We start from the raw sequence: 12,042 nt of genomic DNA, 5'->3' as shown, positions 1-12,042 counted from the left end.
ATATAACTTTAAAATGTTATTGAAAAAAAGCTCCTCAGAAAAATTATTCTTAAAATACAATTTTGTAGAACGAGTTACACCTTTTACATTCATCATCATAATTAGTGTAAAGTTCTGCAATAGTGAGTCACTGTGACAAGTTCTGCTAACCTCACATTCGTTCAGAAATGATTTATGGAGTCAGGCTAAGTTATAAACAAGCACATTTAATGAGAGGGGGACTATCTGTGAACATTGCGTGGGATAGTTTTATTGTTTACACATGAAAGGGAAGCATTAAACATACAACTTGCAAAAAAAAAAAAAATTATATATATATATCATTCCAGTCAACTTAAAAAGATACCCTGGAAGTCTGGCTAGAAACCGAGGAATATAATTTACAAGGACGTTGTTTTAATTCGCCTGTTCGTTATGCCCTTCTAAATCTTGTCAGTCTGCAAATCCATTGTGGGAGGGGAGGAAAAAATGTCCTTGGCTGCTAATCGGAGATATGAAGAAGTCTTCGTGTTCAGTCTAACAAAGGACGCAGCCACCTTTCTCCTTAAAGGGGTTCTTCTCTTCTGATATGCCTTTGACAAGAGTGTCCTCATCCACTCCGGCCTGAATGTAGTCCTTGATCTCCTCGCAGCATTTAGACGTCTAAAGGGAACACACAATTTCACATGATCCATCAAATTTAAATATTCCTCCTGCCTGTCCCTCCCAATAGATGTTATGTTCACAAATGATAAAACGCCGGCCACAAGTACAGAATTAATGATTGAGTCTGTTTAGAAATAAAAAAAAAAAAAGGAAAACATACCTTCCACCTTTCAAGTTTCACCTCGATTTTAAGTTGGTTAACTTCCATCACAGCCTTGTCCTTGTCTGTCAGGTCCTCAACATTTATGACCGGCATTCTCTAGAAAGGGAAAACCCGTGACAATCAGTGAACTCGGGATACAAAAAGTTTCTACAAATCATTGCAAAGCATCCAGGAATAATCTTTCAAATACTACTCACGATTGGTTGCAGGCAGCGGTCGTTCACTGCGACAGCCCTGCTGAAGAATCCCTCTCCTCTCCTAAATCTGCTTTATAAAGTAATCTGCATAAATGATCCTAATCTCCTTATCTGATTTAAACAAGACCCATGTGGGAACACGGCTGTCCTCTTAAGAATGCTTTTGACAGGAAGGTGAATCGTCATCATTTGGGTTTATTTTTGGGGCCCATATGTGAAATACTGTTCCATTCTTAGAAAGATTACGTTTTATTTTTGGACTATCCAGATGTAGGTCGCATGTGGTAAGTCATTTTATCGTTTCAATAGGAGGGCTAATCAGTCGTTCACCTTCTCCTGTCAAGGTACACAAGCGTTTTTGTACTTCATGGTACTTTTACAATAGCCTGGAAGAAAATTAATGACGAGAAATAACTGAATGTGTATTATCATAGGAAAAAGATTTGAAAAAATAAACAACCACAAGGAAGTGGAAAAAAAGGAAGATATGTAGCCCGCTGATGATGGGGTCAGCAACATGGGGCCTGTGGGCTGTTCTAATACAGCTCACTAGTCACACCATGATTTCCGAGGTATATTATCAGAGTCATCATTTGAAGAAGTAAACACTACCCAAAATTCATAGAAATAAGTGATGCATTTTGACATTTATCTGCTTCCTACCTTGTTAAATGGTTTTCGATCATTATTCTGAAAAATCACTTGGGACATAGAGGAATATCTTTCTTTGTTAATAATTACACACAATTAAAGATAATCAGGGCCACATTTGTTAATCAGTAGCCAAGAAATAGCTTTCAGTTTCGGAACCATTGCTGAGCCCTGCGGGTTCACTCTGCCGACTCTAGGTTTGGCTTCCACTCAGCTGTTGTAAATGGAAATGCTCGTAGGTTTCTGCAGAAGATGCGATTAACTGGCAAGCGGGCCCGGACTGCAGTGTGCTGATTTCCTTAATCAGCTGGAACTGCCTCCAGCTCCATGCAACCCGAAAGAGAGAGAGGAGGGGGGGGGGGGAGCACTCCAGAAAATAGATGATATATTCGGATAGATTTTGAATTATTGTGGAGTATCTGGGTTTATATCTGGTCATTTTTGGAGTTTCGTTATCCTTTAAATGGGCACAAAATGCAGTGATGTTCCAGTGTTTATCAGTTAAGGTATGTAAGGTAAAAACAGACAAGAAGAGTATGAAAAGAAAAAAAAAATGACATTTTTAAAGTGAATCTTTGTTAAAAAAAAAAAAATAATAGTGAAGCCAGTTTGTTCCTTCAATCCAGGACCAAGCATCCAAATCTGTTATAGCACATTACTAGTTAAGATTAAACCTGCAGCAGAGCAGCTATAAAACTATTCTGAACATAACTTTCCATTCCATGTTTAAAGTCTGTTAATTTAGCACATTTATTCTTATTATTATTTTTAAGTAATTTACTGTGCCTGACTCTGGGCCGGTGTAGTCGCTGTGTGGGGTGGGGCTCTAGGGACCCCCATGGGGAATTAGAAACTCCCCTGTAGGGTGGAACACAATACTTTCTCCCATTGAATTTCATATGACTTAACTGCGAAATTAGTCAGTTGTTTTTTTTTTTGCGTAATTATTGCAACAGCCACGTGATGTCACAGATGAATTTCTCTTGGCACTAAACAAGCCGCTCGGGCGACGATCACACTGAGTCACCGCATCTCCGCCCCTGACCCCCCTCCCTCCCACCGTGGGGAACACAATGCTATAAATCGGGTGTCGGCGCTTGGAGAGTCACAACAGCAGCGGAACACACCGGAGAACGATGGAGTTTTGCTTATTGATCTTACTTGCTTTTTTGCCCTCTTTTTCCAAGGCGCTGGCGCTGCGCTCTCGAGGTAATAACGCAGTACTTATCACGTAGTTAAGCGAGCATGCAACTTTCTGCACTTTGCACGGAGATGTGAATATTTGGACTAAAGGGTGTGCGTGTGCATGTGTGCTTATTTCAGGTGTGTGCCTCCTCCAAGTGGACGAGGGTCCCTGCAGAGCCGACATAGAACGTTATTACTACAACACCATCACTCAAAAGTGTGAGCTTTTCTACTACGGAGGGTGCCAAGGCAACGCCAACAACTTCAAGTCTTATCAAGAGTGCCACAAAACGTGTTTTAGAATACCAAGTAAGTTGAGATATGTTGTCAGTAGTTTTGTCAACTTGAAGCATTTGCAGATGCGCCAGGTTGTTCGATTCCCATTTATTAGGTGCCCTCCTTGAAAAATTCGATTCAGAATATACAGCAGAGGGATTTTAATGGTATAACAAATCAATTTGATCATCTTGAACAAAGGGGTTGTAGTTTGTTGTCCATAACGCCAACGTTCTATTATTTTTATGACCTTATAACACAGGTGTCAAACTCAAGGCCCAGGGGCCAGATCCGGCCCGCCACATGATTCCAAAGCAAATCATCGGTGTCAAAATCCGTGATTCATGTGAAAATATGTCCCAACATTTCAAATTGTCACAGATCATAAATGATAACGTTGAGATTTTATCAGCATTTTTGTGTTACTAAACATAAACCTTGGTTGAAAAACCCATTACGCTTGATTTCTGGTTCCAAAACTAGTTCATACATTTCGTGTGGAAATATGAGGCAATTCAGGCTTTCTAGGGTTTCACCGTAAGGGAAATTGTAAGTACAATGTGGCCCGCGACGAAAATGAGTTTGACATCCCTGCCTTGTAACATTTTCCCATTAATTAAATACAGTAGTTATGACTTTAAAAAAAAGCAAATATTTTGTACCGTAAACCACACAAAGAAGCAAATCTCATGCACACAGGCACGCAAAAAGTGTCAGAGTCAAGGGTCAAGCCTGGCTGCAACTGAGGTGGGGGTGGGGAGGGAGGCTTTGCTCAAGGGCATTATATTATTGTTATGTTCATGAAGGCAAGGTGTTTGCTGCATGTTCCAAATAATTTTGGGCACGAGTGGAAACCCGTTTCGATTGCTCCAACCCTTTGTTTTTTTTCTCCTCCAACCAGAGATCCCCCAGATTTGCAGGTTTCCCATGGAGGAGGGGCCCTGCCGAGGCCTCTTCAGCCGCTATTTCTTCAACATGACCACCATGCAGTGCGAGCTTTTTTACTACGGCGGCTGCCAGGGCAATGATAACCGCTTCCCAGATTTGGCTTCCTGCAACGAGTACTGCAGCCCACGAAAAAGTGAGTATCTTAGGAAGTCCTGATTACACACATTCTGTGGCCTGCAAAGACATGAGAGTTGATTCATAACACGGGAAATTTTCTGTTTTGTCTCTCGTTTTGCAGCGGTTCCTGTGCTGTGTCTGGACCCTCTGGACAAAGGCAAATGTTCCGCTTCCATACCGCGCTACTACTACAACAAGTCCACCAAGACGTGTGAGGAGTTCACGTACTCGGGCTGCGGCGGGAGCAGCAACAATTTCGTCTCCAAGCTAAGCTGCATGGACGTGTGTGTTAAAGGTGTGCACTGGCGTCGGTAGAAATTCCTGAAATCCTCTTGCTGTAGTGCGTTCCAGGCTCAAAAGCACTTTGGTACTGACGAAATCCACGTTGTCAGTGTAATGCTAATTTTGTTTCCAAACATTTTTGTTTGTTTCAGGAGGAAAAAAGAGAACTGGGAAAGACAAAATACGTCGCTTGAGACGAAATCGCATCACTTTCTTGCGAGTATAGACGAAATGAGAGAATATTATAATATAATTGATGTTATACAGCACACACACATTTCTCTATTTTGATTATGACCGCAACATGTTTCTGTTGTAACTTTGAGACTGTATTTAATGTATGTTTTTTTTAATAACTGTAACTGAAGCACAATTTTGTACAAATATCTATTTTATAAAGTATTTTTTGTATCTGTTTGTATATTGGTGTTGTGTTATTTTATGCAAGAAATGGCCTGCCAAGGTGTGTGCAATTGAACCTCTCAAGTCAAACGCGGCAAAAGTAGTAATATTTGAAGTTCAACATAAATCTGGAAAAATACTGCATGTACCAAATAGTCAAACAACATTAATAATATCAATAAATATAGTAGCTATCTTTTATATATATATATAACATTAGAGTGTACTAGTGATTACATGTACTGATAACCAAAACCCAGCTTGGATCAGAACAAATTTCACCACCCCCTTTGTCAACAAATATATTAACTCGGTGTGAAATATTACGTATTATTCTGCTGAATGAATGGCAACAGGCGGCAATCAGGTTAATAATACCTTATGCCCTCTCGTGGAAGAGCATTTAATTGTTTTGCCTGTCACAATAGGTGACTCGCATAGATAGATGACCAATTCGTAGCAAATAATCGTGACAATTAAAATATTCATTAAAACATTGCCTGCTCAGTTCAGGAATTATGATGGCAACTTTCTAACCCTCAGAGAAATGAATTGATTTTACAATATTTCCTTTGGCGGAACAACTTGGTTGTTAACTTCTCTCCCTGCGTAGGTTCCATTGTATTTGAGTAACTCATTCTGCCAAAGCTAACAAGAACGCCGCTGATGAAAAGCAGCCACAAAGGGTTTGCGGTGACTTTCGCTCCCTCCCGCTAACACTTTCTATGGAACTTAGTCACCACAGCATAATGAGGAAGGAAGAAATTGCGAGTGCCAGCACCTTCATTCGGATCTTTGCATGTTTGGACGGGAGGCAGCTGCATGCACCAAAAAAATAGACACCACAAGTTCTGATAATGTAGTGATAGACAACATTATTGTGGCGTACTGCGAAGTATTCCTGTACAGATGGAATGTGGGTTCGTTTGTGCAATACATGGCAAATTTCTTTGATTTTTTTTTATTTTTTACAACTCTAGTGTATTTATCTTTCCCAACTATGACGCATGAGAAATCTCATATTAATGGAAGGGTGATATTCCCTCACGGCTCCGATTCATCCCTCATAATATCTGAAGGACTGTGAGATTGTATCACAGTCGCAAATATTTAGAGAAGATACGAAAGGAAAGTCCTCTCCCTGCCTCCCTGCGAGGTATAAATAGCCATATCTGATGAAAAACGTCCCTTGAAATTCAGAACAAACACCGCAAAGTTATTTCCATACATCGCATAATGAGACAAGGAGTATCACTTCTGCTGCTGAGCTTCTCAACATCAGAATCATGTTTAAAATGTCACGTGACGGTTTGAGATTCCTCCCATGTGAAGTAAACATTTCCTTCCTGGCTGTATTTATCTTCCAATAAATATCATCGTAGCTGTGTATTCAGGAGCTGCCCCGCGTAAGGTTCCAAAACAACTCCACTGTTTTAATTATGATAAATAATACCCACGAGATTATTATTATTATTATTACTGTGTTCCAATTTAAAGGTGTAATAATATGATAGTGATCGCCAAAGATCCGTTGTGTATTTGAGGCGATGACTCCATACCACTTTCATTAGCCGCTCCAGTACATTAGGCCGCAAACCATTGGCCTCGTTAAGCGATAATTAATAGACACATCCAAAGGGGGACATTTTTCTTATTTAAACCAAGATTATTCCATGCATGATGTCGACTTTGACAACTCGTCTTCCACTTTTTATCTGCTTTCATGGGGTTAGGCTGCTACCCGTGTTAAAAGCATGGCGTGATGATGTACTTGGAGATTTTGTACTTAACCATAAAGTAGTTGCCAATTCATTAAAATTGCATGATAAAAAAATTATCCATTTGAGTAATCGAGAAACATGCTATGTACAGTACAGCGCATTACTTTTACAACGTGATAGACTCCTTGCTCCCCCCTGGTGGCAGTGTAATTCAATGGCCATGAATAATTACATTTCTTTAAAATGCGATTCAGAATTAAATTCATTGTTTTGGGCAAAAAAAATTTTACTTTAGGGTGCAAATTAAGTTTGTATAAATCTTATTTTGTTGTTATTGTGAAACTGACAGATTTTGTATCCCCTTGTTAGTTTGTTCTCCACCATTGAGATAGCGAAAAGATGTGAAGGTATTACTTTGACAAGTGGCTATTTTTTCCTCTTTTATACATATCTTTTTTTTTTCAAGCATCACTTTTATCGCATTTTCTCTGCTTTGGCATCACACACACACACAGACAAAGAATGAACCCCCCAAAATTGTTGGTAATGGAAAGTCAGTCATATTTTTTTGGTTTTTGTTTGTTTGTAAGCGTTTTGTTACGGAGCCCCTAAAGGGACATTGAAAAAACAAACAAACTGGTTTCTCATTGTAATGAGTAGGTTACTCATTACAATGAGAATCAAATGAGAAACCAAAAGTCAATGTAATGAGTAACTGTCATTGTAATGAGTAACTTTCTCATGGTAATGAGAAAGTTACTCAGTTTAATGAGTAATTTACTTAAATACTGAGTAATTTACTCAGTGTAATGAGTAACTTACTTATGAGTAAGTTACTCATTACAATGAGTGTGTCGACAAACGGCTACCCATGGGTCATAGCTTATTTACCTGCTGGCGGTAGCTTCCTGCGTTCAGGTTGTCGTAGCTTATTTACCTGCTAGAAGTACCTTCCTGAATAAGGAATAACGGTCTTTTATACATGCACACATGCAATGGACTAGTTACTCATTACAATGAGAAAGTTTCTCATTACAATGAGAAACCAGTTGGGTTTTTTATTATTGAGTCTTTTCTCAATGTCCCTTTAGGGGTTCCGTATTTTGTTGAACATTTTGTGCAAAAGAAATTTCTGGCTGACAGCATTCGCTAGATTTTTAATGCGCCATTTAGCCTTCACGCTTAATAGATAAGATCCAAGAGTTTGTATCAATGTTTTCCTAGCATAAATAAGATCCTGTCACAGACAGATGATCGATGTATTTGGGGATCAAATTATGTGATGCTCTTCACTAGTCAGCTGCTACTGCTACAATCGTGTTGTCTACAAAAAGGACACCCCATACCATACCTTTCAAACTTACAAGCACATTTTTAAATGATTAAAAGAGAGAATTGATTGAGGTTGCAATTGAATTTGTAATGCATGAGCGCCTCTTTGCAGTAGTTATTGAATTTCTCATTAGGCACAACATCCTCCTTAAATCCTAAAGTGATTACACCCGACTTTGCCTTCAGCGCTGACACAGCAATTGATTTTTTTTTTTTAAAAGCTGAATTCCTGCAGTTCCCACTCCTGCATTCTATCTGCTTCCCTGCATCCTGTAGACTTGACTTCAACGATCAGTCTTTTATTTTTTTGTGACAAAAAAAAAAAAAAAAAAAAAAAAACATCTACTGCTTTCACTCTGATGTCGGAATATACAATATAATATAATATATGTTGTATACAACTGGCATGAAAATGAACAGTTATGGACACCAACAACTTCTCAAATCAAACTGTTCAGATTAAAATTAACAGCAAATTTCTCATGAACTGTTATTTGGACAGATGAATGGTTGCAACTTGTTCAGTTAAAAATGTAATTTTAAAGTCAACCACGCACACAGCTGTAGAGTCCTGCATGGAGCAAAAACAACAACAGCAACCTGCTACACAACAAAAACAGAATAGAAGAGTAAATGTATGCTACAACACAACTCACATGCATGACAGAGCAGATCAGTCCATTTTCTACATGGATCTCCTCGCTGGTGTCGAAAAGCCTCGTCAGGATTTCATTTCGCTAAACAGCTTAGAGAAAGTCCACAAAAGCCCGAGAAACAAACATAACGTGATTGTTACTGCGACAAATTCTCAAACAAAAGTGTCTACGGCAGCAACAACGCGATTAAGATGAGCCACGGACATATTCCCCCTATTTGCTGAAAATCTGACATGGCATATAAATTTCAAAGGCAAACATTCAGCAACACGAATGCACTTGGGGATGTTGTGGAATGAGATGTCGGAATGGGAAAAGAGACGACATTACACCGCATGCAGGTTTCAATGTACATTCCATGTATCACCCGATATCCAGTGAACACATGAAACAACACACATTGGCAGACGTCTGCACATGCGGCAAGCAGCGACAACGCAGGTGTTGACAAAACCTTTCATGGTGATCATTAGAATGCAGTTGTCGTTTCGGATTAAATCTCGAACCTGAGAAAATACAAGCGCTCGACATTTCTATTTTTGCTCATCCGCGTTTATACAGTTAGAGGAAATGACACAATGGCACCTGTTTTCAGTGTTTGCTGCCTCCCTGGTGGTTCCATTTTCTCTCTTCTGCTGTGCGGCAGTGATGGAAAGTAAAGTAAAAATATTTAGTTACTCCACTTTAAGTTGTTTTTTCAGGTTTCAGTTTTTAGTGAGCTCTTAAACACCATTATCTGAAAATGGCTTTTGTTTCTTCTTCTCAATACAAGTACTATGTGAGAAACTATTTTGTATATCAAAACTGGGTAAAAGTGAAAAAACATATTTTACTTTTGTATTTCATTGGATTACAGAATCAGTTTTTTTAACTTAAATTCTGAATCAGTACATCTACTTTATTACATTGTATATGAAAACTTGCATTTTTTTTTTTATAGTTAAGTACACAGTGAGTACTTTTGCCACCTCTGTAGTGTCCCACAAGGTTCAGTTTTGGGTCCCCGGCCAGATTTAGCCTACTTACCTGCTGGGTTTGGATCTGACCATCAGTGGTATCAATCGTCCATCTGCATACATCAACAACAACTGCACCACTCATTCTCCCCAATGATCATCTACAACCCTTAATTAAAAACAATTACACTCCCATTTACAATCAAGAAAATAAGTATTTGAACACCCTGCTATATTGCAAGTTCTCCCACTTGGAAATTATGGAGGGGTCTGAAATTTTCATCATAGGTGCATGTCCACTGGGAGAGAGATCATCTAAAAAGAAAAATCCAGAAATAACAATGTATGAATTTTTTTTAATGATTTATTTGTGTGATACAACTTCAAATAAGTATTTGAACACCTGTCTATCAGCTAGAATTCTGACCCTCAAAGACCTGTTAGTCCGGCTTTAAAAGTCCACTCCATGTGTTATCCTGAATCATATGCACCTGTGTGGGGTCGTTGGCTGCATAAAGACACCTGTCCACCCCATACAATCAATAAGACTCAAACTTGTAACATGGCCAAGACCAAAGAGCTGTCCAAAAACACTAGAGACAAAATTGTACCATGCCACACGACTGGAAAGGGCTACGGAGAAATTGCCAAACAGCTTGGTGAAAAAAGGTCCATTGTTGGAGCAATCATTACAAAATGGAAGAAGCTAAACATGATGGTCAATCTCAATCAGGGTGGAGCCCCATGCAAGATATCACCTTTTGGGGTCTCAATGATCCTTAGAAAGGTGAGGAATCATCCCCGGACTACACGACAGAACTTGCTCAATGACCTGAAAAGAGCTGGGACCACCAATTCCAAGGTGACTGCTGGTTATACATTAAGATGTCATGGTTTAAAATCATACTTGGCATGGAAGGGTCCCCTGCTTGAACCAGCCCATGTCAAGGCCTGCCTTTCTGTCCATTTGGATGATACAGAGGAGTCATGGGCCAAAGTATTGTGGTCAGGTGAGACCAAAATGGAACTTTTTGGTCATAATTCCACTAACCGTGTTTGGAGGTAGACGAATGATGAGTTCCATCCGAAGAACACCATCCCTACTGTGAAGCATGGGGGTGGTAGCATCATGCTTGGGGGTGTTTTTCTGCACATGGGACATGACGACTGCACTCTATTAAGGAGAGGATGACCGCGGCAATGTATTGTGAGATTTTGGGGAACAACCTCTTTCCCGCAGTCAGAGCATTGAACATAGGTCATGGCTGGGTTTTTCATCATGACAATAACCCGAAGCACACGGCCAGGAAAACCAAGGCATGACTCCGTAAGAATATCAAGGTTCTGGCGTGGCCTTGGCAGTCTCTAGACCGAAACCCAATCGGAAATCTTTGGAGGGAGCTGAAACTCCGTGTTTCTCATTGACACCCCAGAAACCTTTCTGATCTAAACAAGATCTGTGTGGAGGAGTGGGCCAAAATCCCTCCTGCGGTGTGTGCAAACCTGGTGAACAACTACAGGAAATGTGTGACCTCTGAAATTGCAAACAAAGACCACTGTACCAAATATTAACATTAGTTTTCTCAAGTGTTCAAATACTTATTTGCAGGTGCATCACACAAATACATCGTTAAAAAAAATCATACATTGTGATTTCTGGATTTTTCTTTTTAGATTATCTCTCTCACATGATTTCTAAGTGGGAGAACTTGGAATATAGCAGGGTGTTCAAATACTTATTTTCTTCACTGTATGTCCCATCTTATACCCAACCCTGTCCACTTTTCTTCCACCTGCCACCCGAGCAACCTCAATAAAATGCAATAAGTCGTCGACACTCGGGAAACAGAGATGCTCAGTCATGCCTTTGTCTCCCGCTGCTTTGACTATGGCAATATTTTTTCTTCCTTCTCAGCAAATCTGTCTGGGATTGCCTGCAAGCCATCTAGAAAGCAGCTACTCGGGTGTACACACAGTCTTGAAAAAAAAAAACCCTCATCTGTTCTCAAATATTTTCTATACCTACACCACCCACAAATTAAAACACAATTTAATATGTGCTTATTGTTGTTGTTTAAGGTCCACAAGCTTAACCTTTTAAGTGTCCCACCTGAAAAATATGTGGTCACTGCCCAACTGTAGAACAGTTTTCCACCAAAGTTTGCAGTCGGTGGAAAGATTATAATAGGATTTAAGACGTGGCTCTTTTCTTCTTACTTTTGACTTTCATATCATGTGTATTTGACATATGTATTTTGCGGCCTTTGTCTGGGAAAGGTGCTTTATATACACATTTGTCACGTGCTGCATCTTTTCATCACCGACTCGCATGATCAGTCACGCCTCATCTGCCGGCTTGTCGGATTGCGGCGTCTCCGGGACAAAAATAAAAAGGCGTTTTTTTTCGTGCCAGAAAGTGACACTGACAGAGCCGCCGCCACGCTCACTCAGCCTTTTCGTGTGCATCATTATTTCCCCCCTGAATCAAAGACTGCATTTCACGAAATAGAG

The 12,042-nt window shown here is 39.8% G+C and overlaps 2 protein-coding genes across 3 annotated transcripts in view; one reads left to right on the top strand and one right to left on the bottom strand.

Annotated features, from left to right (window-relative positions):
* Positions 1-361: 361 nt before the first annotated feature.
* Positions 362-12,042, bottom strand: part of gngt1 (guanine nucleotide binding protein (G protein), gamma transducing activity polypeptide 1) — a 65,731-nt gene continuing 54,050 nt past the window's right edge. Inside the window, exons 1-3 of one of the 2 annotated variants that reach the window (XM_061813269.1) lie at positions 1,006-1,141; positions 806-904; positions 362-642 (exon numbers count right to left, since the gene is read on the bottom strand). In XM_061813269.1, coding sequence (XP_061669253.1) covers positions 517-642; positions 806-901 — 222 coding nt within the window. In that variant the 5' untranslated portion in view covers positions 902-904; positions 1,006-1,141 and the 3' untranslated portion in view covers positions 362-516. Of the gene's footprint in view, positions 643-805; positions 905-1,005; positions 1,142-12,042 lie in introns of those variants that run through there. The other variant, XM_061813208.1, reaches the window with a different exon arrangement.
* tfpi2 (tissue factor pathway inhibitor 2) lies at positions 2,726-4,877 on the top strand. Its single transcript, XM_061825628.1, has 5 exons — positions 2,726-2,865; positions 2,980-3,150; positions 4,019-4,198; positions 4,304-4,477; positions 4,617-4,877. Exons 1-5 carry the CDS (start codon positions 2,793-2,795, stop codon positions 4,688-4,690), a joined length of 672 nt encoding a protein of 223 aa, XP_061681612.1. The 5' UTR covers positions 2,726-2,792; the 3' UTR covers positions 4,691-4,877.

The sequence above is a fragment of the Syngnathoides biaculeatus genome, chromosome 1, assembly GCF_019802595.1.
Source record: "Syngnathoides biaculeatus isolate LvHL_M chromosome 1, ASM1980259v1, whole genome shotgun sequence".
NCBI classification, from domain to species: domain Eukaryota; kingdom Metazoa; phylum Chordata; class Actinopteri; order Syngnathiformes; family Syngnathidae; genus Syngnathoides; species Syngnathoides biaculeatus.
Note: the sequence above shows the minus strand (reverse complement) of the source record. Positions and strands in the feature narration are given on the sequence as shown.